Source organism: Diuraphis noxia, unplaced genomic scaffold (assembly GCF_037042655.1).
Source record: "Diuraphis noxia isolate RWA-SAM2 unplaced genomic scaffold, SU_Dnox_SAM2 contig0003, whole genome shotgun sequence".
In the NCBI taxonomy this organism is placed as follows: domain Eukaryota; kingdom Metazoa; phylum Arthropoda; class Insecta; order Hemiptera; family Aphididae; genus Diuraphis; species Diuraphis noxia.
In genome coordinates, this window is record NW_028301713.1 from 22,283,680 (window position 1) to 22,309,022 (window position 25,343).

A 25,343-nucleotide genomic window follows, 5' to 3' on the forward strand; every position below is an offset into this window, starting at 1 on the left:
GCATTTTAAATTATTTGAACTTATCGACAGCTGATACTAAACTAATGCGACGCTCCCGTCAGGGGCGGCGCGTCAGGTGCTGCCGCGGGACAAAACCACGCCCATGCGCACAACTAGGCCGCCGAGTAATGATCTCATTTTGAATAGAGCATAGAATGTCATTTGCCAGCGAAACTAGGCGGGTGATCGCCGCGCGCCTGGTGGCCAATTTTCGTCAGTGTTTCCAAGACTTCATTCCCGCGTAAAATAATTTTAAAAAAGCTCTGGAGTTGTAATAAAAACTAAACGACAAACGTTCGATATTTCTATACGTAAAACTTATTATTTATTAATTATCACATTCGCTAATAAGTAATAATATTAATATCATTATTTTTACGCAATTATATAATATGTATGTACATTTAAAAACTAATAACTAAGTAATGAAACTTAAAACTATTATAATAATATTTACATAGAAAAATGGTTTTTCGAATTGAAATATTCTAGTCCTCACAGCTGTCGTCTTCATCTTCACTTGAGCTGCTTTCGTCAGGATTAATGGTCAATATTATTGGTTCTAATATCTCATCCCTTAGTCCCGCCTTGACGTAGTCCTCTTCCTGGATCTTGACGCAATGCTCACCACATTTGGCCCAATCGTTCGAAGTAACTGCATCGATCTCTTTATGCACAAGTTTCTCGACATCTGCAATTTTGAAAGTTGAATTTTTTTCAGCCACTCTGCCTTTAACTTGCGCCCAAATAAGTTCTATTGGGTTATACTGACAGTGGTAAGGGGGAAGCCTTACCACTTCATGACCCATTTCGGAAGTTAGTTCATCCAGTTTATATTTTTTTCCGCGTGGCATCGAAAGTTTCACCTTTTCCCGTAACTCGTCAAGTGTTTCTACAGGAGAAAAATCTATATTTTTATCCCGTAACCACTGTTGAACATCTGACTTTCTACTGTTGGACTTCGGATAGTTCTCGGCCAAAGAAGAGTGATATGAAGCGTTATCCATGACAATAATACTCGGCTCTTCTAAGTTAAGTAACATTTGTGAAAACCAACTTTCAAAAATTGTGACGTTCATTTGTGAATGATAATCCTTGTCACCAGAATTACATCGAAAAATAAGTTTTGATTCTTTAATGAATCCGAAGGAAGGAGATCCGGCGTGGCATACTATGAGGCGGCTGCCTTTGTCTGTAGGTACTTTTAAGCCTTCCGTATTTTCTTCATTTTGCCAAATACGTCCACGCGTATGATTTTGATTAACCCAGGTTTCATCTAAGTAGATTACCGGCCGAGTATCACCGTTCCTACGAAACTCGTTCATTTTTCTAAGAAATTTAACGCGCGCAGCTACTATATCGGACCGTTCCATCAAGAATTTGCGACCGTCGTTACATTTTTTGTACTTAAAATGAAGTTGTTTTAAAATTATTTTTACCGACGATTTTGATCCACGGTAATTTAATTTTTCACGCAGTTCCGATAATATTTTAGCACTCGTTGGAAATTCACCTTTGTCGTAAAAGCTATGGACAACTCTTCTGACCACTTCATTGTCAAAATCATCAAGTTCAGTGACAGATTTCTCGCGACAGTATTTTTTTCGTGGCGATTGAAATTTAAGGTCATTAGAACTTCCGACACATAATAGTTCTTCTCGATTTCCAGTTACTTTACTTTCATGACATATCCGTTGTACAGTTCTCAGACTCACCGCACAAGCTTCGGCCGTCCTCTCCTGTGATTGTCGAAAATAATCTGCTAATTCCGGCTTATCTTTGCAGTTGGCTAAGGTTTTAAAAAATGTATATACGTTGTATATTGTTTTTTTCGTTTGGGAATGTATATCGGGTCTAATTGACATTTTGAAAAAATAATTTACACAAACGATCAGTAAAAAAAACAAACACAAAAAAAAATTCAAATATTGTAAAATATTAAAACAGCCGTGTAAAAAAATCACATTAAACTTAAACGATAGCAATCAACAGATACACGAAGGGCAGAGGATCGAAGACTAACACATTATGAAGAAAAAAATGGTTCTTGTACACAATTTGGTTTCAATAAAATTACAATAGGTACAATAAAGTCAATGGAATGTGGTCTCCAGTGCCAGATGTCCAGTTTCAATAGAAAAACGGCGCGCTAGACGGTTACCCTCACCCTCGGCAGTATGTAGTACCCATATTATTATATTATATATATTGTATAAACGATGTACCTCATACCATGGAACACTACATTATATAGTGTTCAATGCTTATACGCTAATAAAATATTTGTGTTGTAAGGACACCCAAAATTTTTTATAAAACAGCTGAAACACAACTGCATCAGCTATTCATTTAATAAGCAATACTTTTAGAATCCCTGGTTCACATGAAAACAGCCACCAGGCGCGCGGCGATCACCCGCCTAGTTTCGCTGGCCGCACTATAAACAAAAATCTATGACTGACTTTTTTTCTATACTCCGGCCCAGGAGAGAGCGACCTTATTCCGCGCATCGATACTGACGCTCGCGACGTCTGCCGGCCGAATTTTCTACCACCGTGGTGCCGTTCCCACTACAAGGCAACGTGTATACAGCGGGTTATAATATGTTATGCGATTTTTTTTTGGTGGAGTTACATGTTTCTCCATGTTGATGACAAAAAAAAATACTTAAAAAAGAGCACGAAAAAATACGTTATAACTATAAAAAATAGTCGTATAAAACGCTTCTAATGAAAACAAATATAGTATTGTTGTCACACTGTTACAGCTGTCGCTAGTAATCGCTACGTATACACGAATGTTAACGGCGCCTATCGGCGATTGTTTCCGACCAGTTTACGACAGCTGACGATCGTTATGGTGCGGTGTATGGGAAGGGGAACCGATGCGCAGCGACGGACGCGTTCTGACGGTCGCTCTCTCCTGGGCCGGAGTATAAGTAATGTAAAATATAATACGAATAAATTTCTAATATAATCTTGTATGTAATATGTAAATAAAAATGTTCTGTATATTCTGATCATCTGACCTTTTTAGCGTTCCGACCACACCCCCGTCTCGAAGGTGACGGATTAGAGAGGTTCTACTGTAAATATTAAATTTATTAATTAAAAATAAATGAGCTACAATCTAACAATATTATAAAATGCTATAGGCGTATGGCAAGATTGCACAGCCAAATTAGTGCTTAGGGCTTCCAGTGGCATAATTAGGAATTTGGTTTGGGGGTGGAGGATTTTATGTTTTAGCAAAATTTGTAAGCCTCATACAGTAATTTACTCCACCAAATATAATCAGTAAAATAAAAGTTTTGGGGAGGATCTATCCCCCTCATCCCTCCTTAATTATGTCCCTGAGTGCTTCCTTATAATATATTATCCGCCATAAGTGATTAGTCGCTTCAATATTTTTAACATATTTGGTCGGAATCAATGCCGGATCTAAGTCTCAGGAGGCCTGGGTGCGACCACCAATTTGAGGTCACTTAAAAAAAAAATTTCGACAGAGCACTTAATTATTTATTAAATACATATTGAAATATTAAATAACCTAAAATCACGAAATATTAGTACCTACCTTAATTATAAGGTAAATTATTATGAAATACACATTACACTCACTATTTCCATACCTATAATACCCCTTAGATATAAAGTATTAATAATGTATGCTAGTATAACATAAATCGAGTCAATCGAAATCATTAATAATTAAAATATAAAAATGACTAATGACTGTATTCTCTATATTGTGCATTTGTGCTAAAATGGAAGGAAACAAATATAAAAAGTTTGAAATAGATCAAAAATAAAAATCAACAATATTATAAATAGTTTTTAATACTTAAATACATTTATTTCAAAAAGTTTTTTTTTTTTGATTTGGTATTAACAAAGTTATTAATTATTTGTGATATATTTATTTCATATTTTGTTCTTTCTCTTTCTATGTTTAATACTGCAATATTACGTAGTCTATTTTGACTCACAGAGTTTCTCAAATAATTTTTTATTATTTTTAATTTAGAAAAAGAACGTTCTGCTTCTGTGACTGTAATAGGTATGATTATAAATATTACACGTGCGCTTAAAACATCTGGAAATACAATGGATAAATCATTTTCAACAATATAATAGCCAAACTCTTAATAGTTTTAAGTTGATGTTTTTGTAAACTAGTTCTTAAACTTAATAATTGTCGGGTAAAATCTGTGCTGATATCATTACTATACTTTAATATGAAGTCATATGATGCATTGAAAACTTCTTTTTCAGTTTTTGATAAAAAAGAAGTAGGATTTAAATATGAAAAAATTTCAACTACTTCATGTGTTCCTTTAAATGAAGCTACATGTTGTGATAAAACAGAGTCCATAACAGGGGAAAAAATTTGAACTTTAAAATATCTTCATTAGTATTAAGTCTACGATAATCATCTATTTCATCAAAATATTTTACAGCTTGTTTTTTACGTTCGTTTATGTGACTGGTATATTCCATTTTTTACATAATTCTTTTGCTATAATTAAAATATGCTGGTAATTGTCTCTTGCCTCTAATATCTTGAGTTGATTTCACAGCCATCAGTATCATGTTTGAAGCTGCTTCCAAATCCATGTTTATATTTTGTAGCCGTTTTGATACTATACGTAAAGAACGTAGAATTGGTTCTCACATACATAGAATCAAAATAAATACAAATGTTTCCAACTTTTTTTTTTAATCCACTGGCTAATATTTTTTCTGATGTTTACTTACTAGTAAGAATAATGTGAGTCAACGATTTAAGTACATCTACGAGTATGTAACGTTCTTTCAAGGAAAATATTGCATCATGTCGAGCTTCCCACCTAGTAGGGCACACTTTTTTTAGAACCTTTGTATGTATTTTTATAGAAATATCATGTCCAAATGCTAAAAGTGCCCATCTTGGCGCACTACTAGCAAAACAATTAAAAATTGCTTGAACTGTGTCAAAAAAATTCAATACTTTACTATGACATTTAGCTGCATCAGATATTACTAAATTAATTGTGTCATTTAGCAGACTTTTAACCCTTTCTCCCAACATTTTTTAATTTTTAATATTCACCCAAATCTATGTTCAAAATTGTTTTAGATTTATAACTATGTATAGTGAACCAAAAAAATATAAAAAATTTTGAATGTTTTGCTAAATACAAGTGACTTAAGATGACATTTAGCAAACTCATCACATTTTCTCCCAACATTTTGTATTTTTAATATTCACCCAAATGTATTGTTCAAACTTGTTTTAGATGTAAAACTATGTATAATTAACCAAAAAAATATAAAAAGTATGCTTTGTTTAATACAAATGACTTTAGACGATATTTAGCAGACTTTTAACCCTTTCTCCCAAAATTTTTTAATTTTTAATATTCACCCAAATGTATTGTTCAAACTTGTTTTAGATTTAAAACTATATATAATTAACCAAAAAAATATTTAAAATGTTGAATGTTTTGTTAAATACAAATGATTTTAGACGAAGATTTTCGGACTTTTAACCCTTTTTTCCAAAATTTTTTATTTTTAATATTCACCCAAATGTATTGTTCAAACGTGTTTTAGATGTAAAACTATGCATTATTAACGATAAAAATATAAAAAGAATATTTTGTTCAACACAAATGATTTTAGACGAAGATTTTCGGACTTTTAACCCTTTCTTCCAAAATTTTTTATTTTTAGTATTTACCCAAATTTATTTTTTAAACGTGTTTCGGATGTAAAACTATGTATAATTAACCAAAAAAATATAAAAACTATGTTTTGTTCAATTCAAATGACTTAAGACGACATTTAAAAAGTCTTAATTTATTTTTAAAATAATTTTTTCCCCTCCCTTAGAAATATTTATGGGGATGCCCAGAATACCAATTGTTCTTCATTCCAATTTCTTGACGTCTCTATTAGGAACCAACTCGATGTAAGATCTCCTGATTTATGCGCACCTAATAACCTAACCTAACCTTAATTTTTTTCTGTTTGAACCGACGACGCCGCGGGAACTGCTTTCGCATTGCTTCCGCGACGCCACCATCGTTTATTGAAAGAAAACAATATTTATACATACGTGGGGGGCAGACGGGACAATACCCCGACTTACCCCCGTTCATTACAGGACTACAATTACATTTGACAGTTACGTTTTCAATTACAATACAATTACAAGTTTTTTTCGCCTGTTGTTGTTTTGGATTGCCGACTGCAAAAGCTCCTCCTTATGGCTTCTAGAGTCGACCGAAGTCCGCCGCTCTTGTTTCTCGTTCTGTCACCGATTCCGTAATCGTCGTCCCTCTCGTGGTGCCATGATGAGGAATTGAAGAAGGCGTGGTTGGTGGAACCTAACCTTACCTTTTTTTTTTTTGTTTGCTGGTTGAACCGACGACGCCGCGGGAACTGCTTTCGCGATAATAATAATAACCTAACCTAACCTTATATATGCCTCAATCATTGGCCCAAAAATTTAACAAACTTATAATTGTTTTAATCCTAAATCATTTTGTAAATACATAGAAACACTGGAAATATAAAACAAAAGTATAGTTTGAGAAACCACATTTTGTATTGGATGATTATAGACATTTTTAGTAATTTTTTAAATAATTTACCTCATTATTAATCTCTAAGAGAATACATATAAATATTTGGTTTAATGATGATTATGCTGGATGTGGATATCATATTATTAAAAAAACAGTTTCTCTCGTGTTCAGAGATACCTCGACAACAAAAAATGTAAAATAAGAATATACCGATTTTTAAAAACGTTATACCTTTATGGAATTATACTCGTATTATATAAGATGATAAATACTATATTATTATATATATTGATGTTATAATATAAAACGTATACCGTTATCGTATACATTTTAAATCATAAATAATATTATTGTAACAATATATTATTAATGTATGGAAACCAATTTTAATATTAGAAAAAGAAAATAACTACAAATTATGAACAATTATAAATATAACCACAATTTCTGAACGTAAAATTAAATTAAAATGACTATCTTTTTCTGTAATTATTCACAAATTGTAATACTGTAATTCACTATATTATGTTTGTTTTACTATGATATACAATTAGGTACCTAAATACATTTTTTCTTACAAATCCAGATATAAATTAAAATTATTATTTAAATTGTATGGTATGATTATCAATACAGTATTTGAACAAATAAATTTCATCTTACCATTTTATTATCTATGATATTACGAGCACATAATATGCTGAAGTTATACAAAATACAATTATTTTAGCCATAATAAACATGGTATACTAAAAATATAATTAAACATAAAATTCTAAAGCTAAGCTAAGTTATTGATACAATTTACATAGTGAATCAATTTTTAACATATTTTACAAATCTAATAATTGTCTTGCTTATTTTAATATAATATTAGGTACGGCTTTATTATTGGTGTATCATTAAACAAAAAAAAAACAAAAAAATACAAGGGAGTGCGGAACATTTAATACTACAATGATGAAACATATTGTACCTGGTTACATTTTGGTTCTCATAAAAACTTATACAATAATGTCAAATTTTATGCGAAAAACATATTTATCTTAATTATAGTTTATAATCAAACCACTTATATGGAAAAAATATATAAAATACATGTCTTAACATACATATAGGTATTGTTGAAAACATAATAATATAATATTTAGATATATTAATAAATTGATCTACATATCATTAAATACAAATATAGCTTATCTATACAAGTAAATATTTTACAGCAAATCTTACAATTTTGTAGTTAAAAATAATGAGACAAAACTTAAAAAAATGATCATGTAGAAAAAGTGGGCAATGAATGACGGTAGTGATACGATTTCATTATTGGAACGAGTGTCAAATTATTGTAGCTTTTTAAATAAAAATAAATATAAATATATAATAATACCTATAGTCCTATATATTGTATGCAATTTATGTTATTTGGAATCGAGGAAATTATGAAGATAGGAGATTTCGGGACCAGTTTTTGATCACCGTTCAAAACAGAAGATAGTGTTTTTTTATAAAATTAAATGATTGTTGATAATTGATTTATGGTAGACAATATATACTATTATAATAACATATACAATATTATACTATTGAATATATTATTATAATTAATATTATTACCACTCAAAATGTGTTTGAGGAGGACAGTCTTTGGCGCTCCCACACCATTTGGTCTGCAACAATGGTGGACACTGCCGTCCTGCTCCTCTTGGGTGTTTTATCACCTCTCTACGCCTCTGCATTTCGCCGATGCCACACGATACGCTGCATGCGCTCCATTCAGACCAGACACCTAACCGGCAATCCCGGTACCCTGCATAAAAGGAATGGAAATATGAAAATACAATTTTTGTATAAAAAAATTAAAATTAAAAAAAAATTAGATGTCTGTTATGTTTAGGGATTAATGTATCTTGTAAATATGTATAATTTTCCAATCAACATTGTTTTTGGTTTATACAAATGTTAACTCTTATCATTTATATTTATATTTTAGTATACTCACTACTGATTTAACAACGCACCATATCTGTATCGTATCGAAACGATCGGCCTATTTCATTATTCTCTACATATGAGTCAAAGTTAGCTCTTGAAGGAAAAGAATTTATGATTAATAGAAATAAGCAAAGTACCTATAAACAGTATGAATTTTGAGGAAGAGACCAAAAAGTTTAAGGAATAAGGAGACCAATGACGATATGTGGTGATGTGATAGGTGAAGTTGATAGCTTTGAATACTTAGGATCTTTTGCACAAAAGGACGGGGGCTTTGGCATGAATTTAAAACACATAATTAAGTGTTGGTGGCTGAAATGGAGAGAAGCGCGGGTGTTATGTGATAAGAGAATTCCAATGAGGCGGAAAGATAAATTTTACAAGAGTGTAGTGAGGTCAACCATGCTATATGGTTTGGAGTGTTGGATGGTTAGAAAAAGATTTACAGAGTTGAATGCCGTAGAATATATTGTTACGTACCTATAAAATATGTACGAGATATCACGCAATTGTGATATATAATAAGCAGGGCTATGATTTGTATGCAATAAAAAATTGTAAAATATGCATTTTATTTACCAAAATATGCAAAAATATGCATTTTAATTTCTATCTTAGATTTTATATTGACCGACATACTTTTATTAATTGTGTTTATCTTTCTCCGTCAAACTATTCAATCTTTAATCGCATACCTATTGTACCATAGGATTGTATTAATAAAAATAAAATTTTTGTTTGACAAACAAACCAAGTTTTATACTTTAATCAGTAGAGCTAGAATTAAATATGAAATATTAATATTTTTTTTTTATTAATTTGCATTTTATTAAAAAATAATTATTGCTAAGCGATTACAAAAAATATTAATATTAAATTATAAATATTAATTACGAAATATACTATAAAACATGCATTTTTCGCATTCTTATAATCGAAATATGCAATAATATTCATTTTATTCAATATATGCATTAATATGCATTTTATCCAAAATATGCAAAAACATGCAAAATAAAAACAACACCATTCATCTCATCATGAGGTGATTTGTGGACATTACTGACAAAATCAATAATCAGAAGTCGCAAAAAAAACATGCTGTTGCATACAAATCCTAGCCTTGATAATAAGTATATTAAACTATGGCTAAAACTAATAAGCCATTAACATCAAAAGCAAGCATCCTATTCAACAATAGGAACGTGGTGATATAAAATTGATTTAATTATAAAAGTGTTTTCACACGTTTCTCGAAATAAGAAAATCGATTTTGTCGAAAACTGATTATTAGTACAAATTCCCGTTTTTTTGTTACTTTTTTAAGGGTTTTCCTGACGCTTTTGAAAATTACTAGACATTTTTTACTTTTGACTCCCCAAAGTACCAACTAGTTGAATTTACTTTTCAATGAGGGGCTGAAGTCAAAAATCAAAGCATTATTCTACTCCAAAACGTGATGGCAGACACAAAAAAAAAACATACATCATTGTAAAATTAATACGTTCCTCACTATTCATCCAGGATTTAAAAAAACGAAATTTGTAATGTATTAAATATATTTTTTTCTAATGTTGGAGTTACTATAAATAAAAATCTTAAATCATCTAGTTATAACCTTAAATCCTTCGAATATCTTAACAACAAAATAAATATGTTATACCAGATTCAATTTGTATTAATGCAATAAATAGTGTTGAATAAAACAATAAAATATTATTAATAATATAAGAATTCTTCCTTTTATCAATCATAATTATCTAATCATATTTTAATACAAAATACTAAACCTATATCCTACCCGTTATCCTATCATTGCAGATTTGACAAGTTAGATCCCTCATAGTTATGGAATTGTGCTCAACCAGTGAATAACACCATACCATTTTTGTATCTGATGCATGGTATGAACAACCGAGACAGAACGTTAATTTGAACAATTTAGTGAACATGATGCTGAAATTATGTGAAAATTAGAATTTAGTCCAAGCCCCAAGGATTCATCAAGAATGACATATTTAGTAAAGAAAAAGAGGAAACAATATATAGCTAAATAATAGTTTTAAGCCAAAGGTATGTTATGTACCAGGTACCCTGAACAATAAAATTTGATTTTATTAGAGCTCGGATAAAAAACTCACGGTATTTTGTATTGAGATATCTATAGAGTTGCAAATCTTTGTAATTTTTCTTATATATATGTATATATATTTAGGTATATACCATATGTATATGTTTCTATTTTATTTTGAAAACTATATTATAATACTACTTATACTACTACTACTACTACTACTACTACTATTTTGAGTTTATTAGAAATGCATTCAAGTAAAATGATCAAAAAATAATCACTAGTTCAAGAATCAGCCAGTTAGATATTTTTTTTAACTCATTAAATTAAGTTAATAGATAAATAGAATATACATATATGTAAGTATAAATTAAAATATATGTGTCAGTTAAAAAGATATATTTATCTATCCAAATTTGTTAAGTCTATGTCAAAACATAATAAACTTATATTTCCTAAAAGTATAATCACTTAAATACAAATTTATACGATAAAAATAATACATTATATAAGGAAATGGACAAGGTATATCCAATGAAAAAAACTTATTATAAATAACTATAACATCATTCATGATACCTACTATTTCTTATTAATGTTTTTCAGTTTTTTTTTTTTTATATAAACTTTAATGTAGTTTCTATCAGGAAAAAAATGAACTTGGTGAGATTGTAAAAAATAAACTAGTTATTAAATATATAATATAATCTTATGATGGTGAAAAATTTAACTTGAAAAAAAATAGTAGAACAGTAAAGGTAGGTAGTACACGGATGGCAAATCCATGGCACGCGTGCCTGAGTTGGCACGCGAAAATGTTAACTATTATATATTAATATAATAGTAAAGATTTCAACGAATTGGCATCAAGTGTTCAATAACATAAATCACATCAAAATAAATAATTAACAAAGCAATATTATTATAATTATTATTATGTACCTAAACTAACATTTTTATACTAATACATTAATTATATAATCAAATTATAATATAACAAAATATAAATAGTTTTAATATTTAATATTTAAAAAAAAATTTTCATGGCACCCTCTAAAAAAAAAAAGAAAGAAATAAAAGGTAATTTTGAGCACGCAGTGTTCAAAAGGTTTGCCATCCAAGGGCCTGGTGGTCTGGTATAGTACTATAATAATTAGTATAGTAGTTACTGATTACTCAGTTTTAGTAACTAAAAATAAATACGAATTAATCACTTGATTTTTTATGAGTTTTCTTATGCTTTTGAACATGATAGTTGTCCAAAATGCTGTTCATCAACGCTTCTTTATTATCTTTTGTTATTGATATGGATGACGTGACGTTGGAAACCGATACTTTATCATCATCAATACTGAAAAATGAACTTTAAATTATTATGTTTTTAATTACTGCAAGCAGTAATTAGTTTATTATAATAATACAATTTTAACTCAAGTTGTTTATTATATAATTTTATAATTACAATCAATTTAAGTTCACTACTAATGGTTTCTAAATTAAATCTTCGTGATATTGGTAAAGGTAGTACTAATAGAGGTTAAATCTACCACCTCCAAAATTGTTACAAACCCTCAAAAAAAAAAAAGGCAGATAAGTCGTGGATGCCGCTCTGCTGTACAGTAGGTTACAAGTGGGTTACTGTAATGGATAGAATTAAATTTGAATCTAATGATATTATATCATTGTATACGAAAAACGATTCTGAGCGAAGACGATTTATCTGTCTAGGATATATTATAGATTATTAAAAATTTTCAAATCTTAGATTTAAAAAGAACATTTTTTATGAATTTCTGGTTTAACTCTTTGAGGGGTGGTGGTTAGCTAACTAACCACATACTTCATGGCACTTAAGGGGCAGTGGTTAGTAGAACTAACCACTTCTATAAGTATTTTTATTATTTTTTTGGCGGTGGTTAGCAACTATGACCACATAAACACATTTGTTGTATGAATAAAACACTAGATGGTGCTGTTGTTCAATTTTTTTTTTCGTTTGTTGGTGAACAGTATTATTATTCTGAATGTAGTGATAAACGTATTTATTTTTACACTTCTATAAATTATTGTAAATATGGTTTTTCTATTATTTTTTTTTTCGTTTCTTCCATTATTATTGTTTATTCATATTAATTATTAAATATTATACTTGTTATCATAACCAATTTTAATATCAATTCATATAATAAGAATTAATATTATCGTTTTGTAAGTGGTCAACAACAGTAACCACCGCGCATCTCAAAACAATTTTATTTTATTTTATACCTATAAAGTATTTATTGATTATTCCTATAATATAGTCTCTTGTACTCTTCTTTAAGTCTAATTTATCATGTCTAAGTTAACTGATGATGACATACAGTTAGTTTTATTACAAGACATACCAAGTGGTAGTGAAAGTGAGGATATAATATGATGTTTGTAAACATTTTTATGTAAATCAGAAAGTTTAAAACATATTGTATTATCAAGTAAGTAAATGTAGGTAAAATTCTAGTTATGATAAAAGAAATATTTTGTTATACTTGATTAATATTATGATATATAAATCTGTGATATAAAATATGTGTTATTAATAATACTTAAAATTATCTAATATGAAAGAATTTATTAGTTTTTAGAGTATAATATTATGATATATGTTATACAAATTCGTTGAACATTTTTGGCGGTGGTTAGTACAGGTAACCACCTTTTTCCAGGCTTTTCCTGAAAAATTTGTTAACTTAAAATTATTTTTATAGTAGTTTTGACTTTAGGTAGTTAATAAGAAACAGTTTTTACAAAAAAAAACTTTAAAATATTATGATATCATTTACTGCCCCTGAAGGGTTTTATTTCATGGGTAGTGCCTGCCCCTCAAAGAGTTAAAATAATTTGCGAATTTTCGTGATTTTCGTGATTTTTATATTTAATATTCGGCACGCAAGAAGAACATCGAAATATTCGATTAAGAGTGGTGGTAACTTGGTGGTAAATAATTGGGATGTGTACAAAGAATTTGTCATTGGTGAGCTTTCGTATAGACTACCTATTTAGGTACCTATTTATAATTCTAATGATTACAATCATTTGATGAGCCTAGATGGCGAGTATGCTGGTCACGTCTAACTTGAATGCATTAGTCGACTTTATTCAAGTCATACATTTCGTGTGTATAGATCTAATGATCTTAATGCATTTGTAGATTATGGTTTTGGTGCTATAATGTGTAATTTATTATTTTCTGACAATGGTGACGCAGGACATTATAGTGTTTTAGTTTTTGGTAATAATATGAATATTCAAAATTAATTTATGTTACCTAAAGAAATAACTGCAAACACTAATAGTAAGCGTAAAACACATTTTTAAACTGGAAGACGAGAAAGAAAATAGCATAAAGAAACTCGGAATCACTGTGTATTATTGTTTAAATTATTTTATAAATGCACTTTATCACATAATATAGTTCACGTTACTCCCTATAATTTGGGTAATTTCACATTTAAATGCGAGCATTGTCATTCGTTGCACTTTGAGTGTGAAAAAACGACTAGAGGGCATTTCAGTTTATGTTGTGGTAATGGAAAAATATCTTTACTGGAGAGTCGTTTACCTAATGAAATATTTGATTTGTGTGTTGGTGAAAATAAGTCCAAACATTTTTACTTGATAAATTACACAATGTATTATCTAACATGAATCCATATGCTAAATAGTACAAACAAATGCATGAACTAACGGTTCATGGTGGGAGTTCAACTACTATTAATATGATTATGTGATTTTATCATGAACCTAGAGAAGATATCCGTAGGGACAACGACCCAACAGTTTCTGAAATACTTGTAGCAGCAGTATTTGAATCTTCAGATGGTGCACCTCCTTCACATAGACATATATCAGTTTACCCAAAAAAAGGAGATATACAAAGAATTGATTACGACAGCATGCACTGTGACCCTATGACTTACGTTTTAATATGGCCGTACGGTGAACCAGGCTGGTATATAAATATGTAATATAATGGTAAAAGTAAAACTGCCAAAAGATGCAACATTTCCATGCGTGAATATGTAATGTATGTTTTCGAATGGCAATAAAAAGGTACTCCCCCGTGTGGTAATTTTAATCCAGTACTGAGCGCAGGCAAACTGACTCAACAACCGATCGTTGATTATTATTGTCGTATTGAAGGTGATAGACTGAAATATATTAGAAATCAGCAATCAAAATTAAGAGTAGACACATATTCTGACTTAGCAGACGCTATACGAGCAACGGCAAACGAAGCCAATTTTAGAGTGGGAAAGTTGGTCGTATTGCCTTCTTCGTTTATTGGAAGTCCTTGAAATATGGTACAGAATTACCAAGATGCCATGGCAATAGTAAGGAAAATTGGTAAACCAGATTTGTTCATTACATTTACCTGTAATGTTTCGTGGTCAGAGATTACTACAAGCATTCATTTATATGAAACAGCAAATAACAGACCCGATATTGTTGTTCGTGTGTTTCATGCAAAAGTTAAACACTTATTAAAAATAATAAAAACAAAAAAAATATTTGGTGATGTGAAAACTTACATTTATACAATAGAATTTCAAAAAAGAGGATTACCTCACGTTCATTTGTTAGTAGGCCTTGAGGATCATTGTGAGTTTATAGATGTTTAGGATATTGATAGAGTTGTGTCCGCAGAAATCCCTAATCCAAATCATGATAGTACATTGTATAATTTAGTAAAAAATCATAATATACATGAACCTTGCGGGAGTCTAAATTTAAATAATGTTTGCATGGAGAATGGCAAGTGTAAAAAAGAATTTCCTAAACAGTTTTCAAGTGTTACAAAAGAAAACTACAAAGGATATCCTGTGTGTATGAGAAGAGATAATGGCCGAACAATAAGTAAAACAGTTAACGGAAAATGTATTGATATTGATAACAGATACGTTGTCCCTAATAATCCCTTTTTGTTAAAGTATTTTGAAGCTCATATTAATGTTGAAATTTGTGCAAGTGTCCACAGTGTTAAATACTTACATAAATATATTTATAAAGGTCATGACTGCGCTAATCTCCAAGTAACTGTCGACCAAACATCAGTGAATCATAATGAAGTGACCACTTATTTAAACACCAGATACGTTGGATCATGTGAAGCAGCTTATAGAATATTTTCATACAATATGCATGAGCAATCACAAACTGTAGTACGTCTCGCCGTACATTTACCCGATCAACAACAAGTGCATTTCACCAATGATAATGCAGCAGAAGCATTAATGCACGCAGAGTTGAAAAGTACTACACTAATAGGATGGTTAAATTTAAATAACCATAAACAAACTAAAAGTTCATATAGTTATCCCGAAACACCTATGCATTATGTTTGGAATGGGAAGCAATGGAAAAAACGAGTTAAATATCAGTCAGTCATTGGCAGAATGTACCATGTATCGCCTTCTGATGGTGAACGGTATTATCTAAGATTACTTCTACTCCATGTTATTGGTGCTAAATCATTCTAAGACATTAGAACAATATAATGGTATAACATTTCCTACCTTCAAAGAGGCAGCTAAACATCGAAATTTGCTATCAGATGATTCAGAGTGGTATCGTTGTTTAAGTGAAGTTTCCATTTTTAAAATGCCAAAGAAAATTCGGCAAATGTTTGCATATATATGTATTTTTTAGAGACCTTATGACAATAACGTTTTATGGGAAACATTTAAAGACGCAATGAATGAAGACTTAATACAAGTTTCAAATGTCATTATTGCTTATGCGAAAACCTTATCAGATATTTCATTAACATTAAAATTGCATGGTCAGACATTGAAATCAATCGGTTTCCCAGAATATGATGCTGCTATTATAGACAGCGAATCAAATCAACAAGATACATTACCATTATAAATTCAACATGATTTAATTGACAGTGCAAATCAAGAACAGCGTGATATTATAAGCACCATTATGAAATGTGTGAACCTAGAAAATACAAGTGTTCCTAACGCATATTTCATTGATGGACCTGGTGGTACAGGGAAAACATTCGTCTATAAATGTCTCATTAACAATTGTATAGAAATGGGTTATGATGTAATTCCAGTTGCTTGGACTGGAATAGCAGCAATGTTGTTACCCGGATGTCACACACTACATAGCCGATTTAAATTACCTTTGATATTGACAGATACTTCAGTTTCATCATTGAAGGTAAATAGCAAAGAGGCATCAACTATTCGAAAATCAAAACTTATTATTTGGGACGAAGCGCCTATGGCAAGTGCGTGTGTGTTAATGGTTTTCAATCGATTATTAAAAGATATAATGGAAAACGACGTTTTCTTTGGTGGGAAAGTTATTGTCTTAGGAGGAGATTTTAGACAAGTTTTACCAGTTGTCCCGCATGGCTTTAGACAGCTTACAATACAAAACTGCATAAAACATTCTCCGATTTGGCCACATTTTAAAATTCTTAAACTATTTAGAAATATGAGAGTAAACCAAAATGAAATGGAATTTTCCAAGTTTTTGTTACAAATTAGAAATGGTGAATATCCACTAATAAATCCTGATTAGGACGAATATTCTATTGAAATTATCGTTATTATTAAAAAATATAATAAAAGATGTATTTGGAAATATTATTTTTAATTTAGAAATTATGTTTATTTTTTCACAATTTGCAATTCTTGCACCTAAAAAATGAACATTGTGATGAAATAAAACTAAAATATATTATAAAATATAACTCAATTGTCAATATGTTACCAGGGAAAGAAAATACGTATTTAAGTTTAAATACAGTGTCGAAAGACTGTGACGATTTTTTGTTTCCTACAGAATTTTTAGATAGTTTACATTTAAGTGGTGTACCACCGCACAGTTTGGTTCTAAAGAAAGGTACTATTGTAATACTCTTGAGAAATTTAAATGTCACCTCCAATGTAATGAATGGCACACAATTTATTGTACGAAAAATGTACAATCATTCTTTAGACTTGGAATCTATAACTGGTCATCGTATTTTATTGCCTAGAATTGATTTGATCCCGTCAGATTCTGCTCTTCCCTTTTCATTCACCAAACGTCAATTTCCGATAAGAATAGCTTTTGCTATGACAATAAACAAAGCGCAGGGTCAAACATTGGATAAAGTAGGATTGTATTTACCCCAACCTATGTTTAGCCATGGTCAACTTTATGTTGCCATGTCCAGAGTTAGATCTTTTGAAAAGTTAAAAATACAAATAATACCAAACAATAAAAAAGATACAATGAATATAGTTTATAAATAAATTCTATAATAATAATAATAATACCCAAATTTGTTGAAATTCATTTGTTTATCAATTTTGTTGCTATTTATTTATTTGTTTTTTTCATTATATATTTTTCTTATACATTAATTGCACATTATTCTAACGATGTATACATGATAAATGTATTTTTGTAATTTAATTTAATGTAATAAATGTATACATGATAAATCCTTTATATTTATTTATTATATATAATTATTCAACTATTTGTTTTTTTTTACCGTAACCCGGCAGCGACGGGTAATATTCAGCTAGTTCAATTGAATACTCGAACTGTCAGACATTCCTCGATAAAATGAATAAAATTACATACCTAATAATAAACTAAATTGAATATCGTTGTAAGATTATTAATCAGCATATTTATATATTGTATAAAAATATACTGCTAGCATAATCACAGGTAATGAATTTCACACATAAGTAAAGTATATAAGTGGTAGTATTTTTAACAGGCTACAAAGTGCACGGGTTTAGCTATATATGTAGAATAGATACATAATAACCATCACTAATAGCAACCATGTGTAGGTAAACATAAATTTCTATCGTAAATCTCAAAATGTCTGTTCGAGCACCTCTCGTAGCCTGGCCTACCACTTTTTAACTTATTTCCTTGTTATTCAAAAACCAATAACTGTAGAAACTTGAAATTAACACCAAACTTTTGTTTTATCAATTCGTATAGTTGATACAATTTTCAAACTATTACAAAATGTTTATGTTATTTAAAGTCATCTTTTTTTAGTTTTTTATTCTATAAATATCAATAAAATTTTATTTATTGGTTCAAAAAACTTGAAAAGTAAATACAAGTTCCCCATAAGTTGATATAATATAGCATTTGAAAAATATTAAAAATTTATAGACATGTAATTTTTTTTATAACCACTTAAAATTCAAATTTTGACAACATTTATTTAATTGAAAATTTACAAATGATTTAGTTTTTAAAAATTTATAAAGCGTTTAAAATGTATAGCTCGTGATTGTAAACTTGAACGATTATAAAAATAGAAATAAAATAAAGGTTTAAATTTTAAATTTCGAGCACATTTAGTTCAAATAATTATTCCTTCCCGGTTATAGAAAAGTTTGGAAAAAAGCAGAATCTTGCCACAAGATAAACATTTTTTGTGTATATGATGTATATTTTTAAGAGAGTGAACCAATAATTTCGATTGTATAATTTATATATAAATAAATATAGTTTTAAAATAGCAAGGTAAATATTTCATGTTTGGAGCCAAATGGTGGATAATTATTGTGCAATTTCCCTCTAAAATCCAATACATTAAATATTGTTATGTAAGGGACGAATTTTTCGTATATAGATCTACATTGAATTGTTGTGCTCATTTTCCTCAATCATAATAAAATCGTACTTGGATTAGTAAATCGTGGGAATTCATTGAATTTGTGGACCATGATGTTCATGATTATTACCTAAAGATCTTTATCATCAATATAGAACTAAAAAACCCTAAATTCAACACTGTATATACACTATATCTAAAGTAGCCAACTTGCAGTTCACATCATATACTAGTAGTATGGGTAATTGTCGAATTCCATCCCGGGCTGCTGAAAATATCCGAATTCCGTCCCGGGGGCGAAGCGACTAGGTTCGAATTCTGTACCGGCTAATAAATATATTAACTAAGGTAATTAGATACAGTTGGCACATTGTCAAATATATGTTTTACATTTATAATCATAAGCCGAAGACCGTAACTTGACACCAGTTTGTGTGTTAGGTTTCGTCTAAATTTTTACTAGCCTACTTCAAAAAATCTAAAAAATAATAATTTCATTTTCATTTCTTTTCAGTAAAAAAAAAAAAAATAAGATAATTAGACATAAGGCTGTTTTTTTTGAATTCTACATTTTTAAACATTACACCTTAGTTAGAATAGTTACTATCATAATTATAGGACGGAATTCGGACTTCAGTTTTTGAGCCATATGTGGTCCGGAACGAAATTCGGTACCAGCCGTCGTATGCGACTTAAGTTTTATATAAAAAAAAAAACCAATATTTACTTATCAACGATAAAATATGAAAAAATTACAAAATTATAAAATTTATTTATAAAAATTTGGCTCTTACTATCATTGTATTTATACATGTGGCTAATGGACATATACATGTTGGCCACCCCTGCACTATATAGATCAGGGATGGCAAATCCATGGCACGCAAAAATGTTTACTATTATATATTAATAACATAATAGTAAAAATTTCCATATGGTATTCGACTGAGTACCATATGGGAAGAAAAATTTGTTAAACTGAGAAATTAGTTAGAAGAAATTCAGCGTGATGGGGTGATAGGTAAATTGATCGTTAACATAGGGGACGAAATTTTGAAATTGTGGAATGAAATTCCAAAAGATTATTCCACTTTAAAAATAGTAGCATATGCTATTTTGTTTATTTTTTCTACAAATTATTCATGTGAGTCAGTATTTTCAGAAATGAATTTTATAAAATCTGATTTAAGAAATCGACTAACTGATGAATGCAGTGCAGTATGTACTTTATTAAAAGTTATTAATTATAAACTAAATATCAACGAATTGGCATCAAGTGTTCAACAACATAAATCACATCAAAATAAATAATTAGCAAAGCAATATTATTATGTACCTAAACTAACCTTTTTATACTAATACATTAATTATACAATCAAATTATAATATAACAAAATATAAATACATTTAATATTTAATATTTTTTAAAAAAATTCATGGCACCCTCTAAAAAAAAAAGAAATAAATAAAAGGTAATTTTGAGCACGCGGTGTTAAGGTTTGCCATCCCTAATATAGACAAAAACACTCATATACACATCACTGTAAAATTAATACATTTATGGTTCAGCTAAAACCTAAAATTCATTTATTTTGAAATCCATTACATTGGATTCATAAGTCCTAACTTATTAGACCAAATTGTGGAAAATGTAGTTCAGTTAACTTTTCCTTGTTCATCCTGTTTATGCAAAATGAATCAGGAAACGCGTATGGGCAGTGCAATAAAATTGTTATTCTTATATCGGGACAACCTCGGGTGATATTAACTTTAACTGACGCTCTAAAAAATTGTATTATATATTTTATAATTTAATAAAAATATTACAATAAACTAGTAAATTCCAAGCTGATATTTCTTGTATAATGGTAAAACTATACGGTAACATATTGTCATAATATTATTATAACTGTACCTATTTAGAAAATAAAATTATAAGAGATAAAAATAATAACTCACAAAATTAGCAAGTAATTCCATTTAAAGTTTTTTTTGCTAGGTATTACTACATAATATATTATTATGTTTATAATTTCTTGTAGTTTTACAAGTGTTCATAGTTAGAACAGTGTAACGTGCACAACAAATAATATTATTAGGTTAAATATTTAATGTTATGCTCACAAATTGTTACCAATATAACAGTACACAATATATAATTAAAATACTTCTTATTATATTTTATCATTTAAAAAACCAACATAAGTTATTAAACCCCTAATATCATAATTTTTCTATAATAACTATAGTTATATAACTTATAAGTAGGTACCTATTATAAGTTTAAGTAAAAGGTGACACAATTTATGCCTATATTTTATAATCGTTAGACTTTGCAAGTATACCTTTTATAGTTATTGTACTCTTGTTCTCGTCTTTGCTGTTCTATTTCAAGTTGTACTTCTCGATCGCTATCATTTTCACCATTTAAAACTTTAATCACACTCTCTTCAATTTTTACTGTAGGATCTGATGCTTGCCCTCTGCCGTTCAAAGACTGTTCATATTCTTTAATCTAAAATATTTAACGAAAAAATTACACAAATCATGAGAAACTTAGAAGATTGTAGATAAAAGCGTATTATGTCTATAACGCATGATTTATTTAATTGTTATTATTTCAAAATATTTTAACCTTTATTAAAATACTATTTTCACATAATTTGATGAGAAATTAAATTGTATATGATCTTTTTAAGTTTTTAATATTAGATTACATTAGGTTTCAATATTTTACAGACTATTTCAATGTATAAAAATCTAATTTCAAATCAATAATTATTAAGTTAGGTATAAAAGTTTAGATGAGCGGAGTTGAGTGGAAAATGGATACTGCAAAAAATATTATTTCACTATACTTTGTTTATATAAACTTTAAATACATACGATATTAATTAACTATATACACTAATAAAATTAAAATGTTGGTTGTTATTCAAAAACTTAAAAAACAAAAAGATGAAATTTTTCTACTATGAGTTGTTACAATGACATCAAATTGTTTTTAAAAAAGTTAAAAGTTTTTGAAATAATGAATGTAGACACTTGGATTGCCTTGTATATCCAAAAAAATATTGAACAATACTTTTATAAATTGAAAAGTTGCTATGGTCGGCAACCGATTGAACTGTGGATAATAGAAAGAACTGGCTGGGTGTGATGGATAGTTGCTTTTTATTCGGTATACGATGCCCTGTGGATCGGTCGGCCAGTTTGGCGCTGTAAACGTGAATCCATTGTCGCATCCCGCGTCTAATGGATCAGCCTATATCAATAATTATATTCAATTAGATATAATATAATCTACATTTAACATTTCAATATTATAACAATATTGGATCTACTTATAAATTTGTGAATATAATTGGAGAATAGTCCATTGTTTAATATCTAAAAATTTTAAAATTGAAATGATTAAAATATTACAAGGTATTGTTTTAATTAATGTTATGTTTAAGACATAATATCCATGTATAATTTTTACTGAAACAGAAAAAAATTACCTACACACTTAAACTGCAAAAAAAGGAATATTATACAAACATACTTTTTTTTCTTGTTAAATTAAAGTATACACATATTTTACATATTGTATACATTTTTTACTTCTTTTCTTTTCATTTATATTAATAATAACTAAATATTAAGTATTTTTTAAATTGTATTTGTCACACAATCTTACCAACCAAAAATAATTCAAGGTATGCTAATTATTTTTTATAAATAAATATTTTGATTTAGCACACCTTATGATTTATGAGTAATTTAAAATAAAAATCTAGATGGATACGTACCTATATTATAACCATGTATTAATATTATTATATCAAATATACAAATAATAACATAATATGTTATTATACAACATATGTACAACGTAATAATTATCATAGGTGCAATTAGGTGGGGGCTAGGGGGGCTTAGCCCCCCTCCCCCCAAATAAAGCCATGACTTCTATGCGTAGATTAAAAACTTGGCATAGGACGACAATGACAATTTATCAATAATAAATATTGAAAGGGATCTAACAAATAGTTTGGAGACAAAAACAATTATTGATAAATTTGGCGCAGCTAATAGTATTTTATTGAATATGAACTTAATTATTGCAATACCATAATATCATATGAATTTATTTGTCAGTAACCATCCGGTTTATAAGCTTTTGGGGGTGCGGGGGCGAAGTCTCTGCAGGTTATTGTGACTTATACAATTCAAGCCCCCCCCCCCAAAAAAAAAAAAAAAAAAAAAAAATTTACCCTAGTTGCGCATATGATAATTATAATTAAGCGAAATATAAATTTTAGATTCTTAAATATTAAATATTTGTTTCAATATGCGTGATTTGCTTTTGAATATGATTAAAACAGTTTATTTATTTTGTATTCACAGCAAGGGTTACACATCATTGAGCGAACACACCGTGTTTTACTTTTAGAGGATAATTGACAAATATTAAAAACAATATTATTTAGTCTGTAAAGTAGAGTTTAAAGAATGTACGTAGTACCCAATGCAATTTGTCGGTTTACCAAAACTGTATGCTCTTTTATCAATCAATGGAACTTATTTTATAACATGTTTTCAGTGATTTTAACGCATAATAATAATAAGTCATTAGTAGGTACCTATTAATTAATTATTATGAATTATTATTTGTAGTTTTATTTAAATGATATAATAGTACCTCTTTTAATTCTATATAGTAAAAAACATTGAATTTCAAATAAAATATATTTAATACCTTCCTTTTAATAAATTAAATTGGCATTACTTTTTCAGAAATTTTATTTTTTACTAACACAAATGAGTATGTATGCATTTACAGCTATATATATAAACCGAAAATTCTACAATTCTAGTTATGTGTAGATACATTCGTATTTTTCAGAATAATACAAATATTCTGTACTATGTTTTGATATACTTGGTTTATTGATAATGAACATGATAATAATAATACTAACCTCTATAGTGATACTGTCGAGCCAGTTACCATTCACGCACAGATCAAACGAATCAATACCAATAAACCAATCGGGAGATGGAATCATGCGAGACATCAATGACACCTGAATAAATAAACGTTTGCATTTTACAATATGGTCAATACAATTAGTAATATTATATACAATATACATTTAAGATACTACACTAAACGGTCTAGACGTAAATGAGTTAAAATTATTCCAGGTAGAACGTTTTTTGTCCTAGGGGCTCAAGCATGATTTCAATGGTACTTGTTTGAATATAAGATTCATTGTATTGTGAGTGAGGAAAATTATTAACCCTTTGTAGACCAACATTAAATGGTGATAGAAATTTGATTTTTTTTTTGCACCTTTATAAATTATTATTTTTTTGATGAATTTAGAAATTAAGAAATTTAAAATTGGAGGTTTTTTAATATTTTTTTAAGGAGTGGGACAAATAAGTCCCATTGGTCATTTAAGGACTATACTTAAAAGTCCCTATGGTCAGTTACGACACTACTATTTTCTTATTCCCTATGATAAATAAGTAATAATAATAAGTAATTAGTTAAAATTTAATTAATTAATTAATTAAAATTATAATGACCATTTAAATATGTATATAATTCATGTTTCAAATTAACAACAATATAAACTTAAAGAAAATAGTTATAGTATCAAAAACTAAATGGTCAATTTTTTTATATAGCAGACTAATATTAAGAACATTGAGTGGTTACTATGTTTAATATTATAAATGTTCAATTCATAATTTATCATATAATAAGACTTTTATTAAAAATATATAAACATAATAGTAATGTACAAAAAAAAATAATAATAATTATAATTTTAAAAATGAACACATTATTTTGAATGATATTCATTAAAACATGGTTTCTTTTCATTTAAACATAAAAAAAATATTACAAGTAGAACATTTAGTATATGGTTTAGATTCTATATTATTTTTGCTGCACACTTCACATCTACCTCTTGTTTTACTAAATTGTAACCAGTGGGCCCCTAAGTTCCCTAACCTCACATCTGAAGTTGTTGAAAACAACTGTTTGCCCCTTCTTGGTTGTAGAC

The 25,343-nt window shown here is 28.8% G+C and overlaps 2 protein-coding genes across 2 annotated transcripts in view; both read right to left on the reverse strand.

Moving 5' to 3' along the window:
• Positions 1 to 480: 480 nt before the first annotated feature.
• On the reverse strand, positions 481 to 2,338 carry LOC149057052 (uncharacterized). The gene has a single exon (XM_089224447.1). It carries the CDS (start codon positions 1,863 to 1,865, stop codon positions 489 to 491), a length of 1,377 nt encoding a protein of 458 aa, XP_089080573.1. The 5' UTR covers positions 1,866 to 2,338; the 3' UTR covers positions 481 to 488.
• A 4,338-nt stretch (positions 2,339 to 6,676) lies between these two features.
• mspo (M-spondin) overlaps positions 6,677 to 25,343 on the reverse strand; it is a 161,411-nt gene continuing 142,744 nt past the window's right edge. Inside the window, exons 3-7 of the mRNA XM_089222453.1 lie at positions 24,246 to 24,350; positions 22,364 to 22,543; positions 21,624 to 21,793; positions 11,855 to 11,991; positions 6,677 to 8,381 (exon numbers count right to left, since the gene is read on the reverse strand). Coding sequence (XP_089078579.1) covers positions 8,185 to 8,381; positions 11,855 to 11,991; positions 21,624 to 21,793; positions 22,364 to 22,543; positions 24,246 to 24,350 — 789 coding nt within the window. The 3' untranslated portion in view covers positions 6,677 to 8,184. The remainder of the gene's footprint in view (positions 8,382 to 11,854; positions 11,992 to 21,623; positions 21,794 to 22,363; positions 22,544 to 24,245; positions 24,351 to 25,343) is intronic.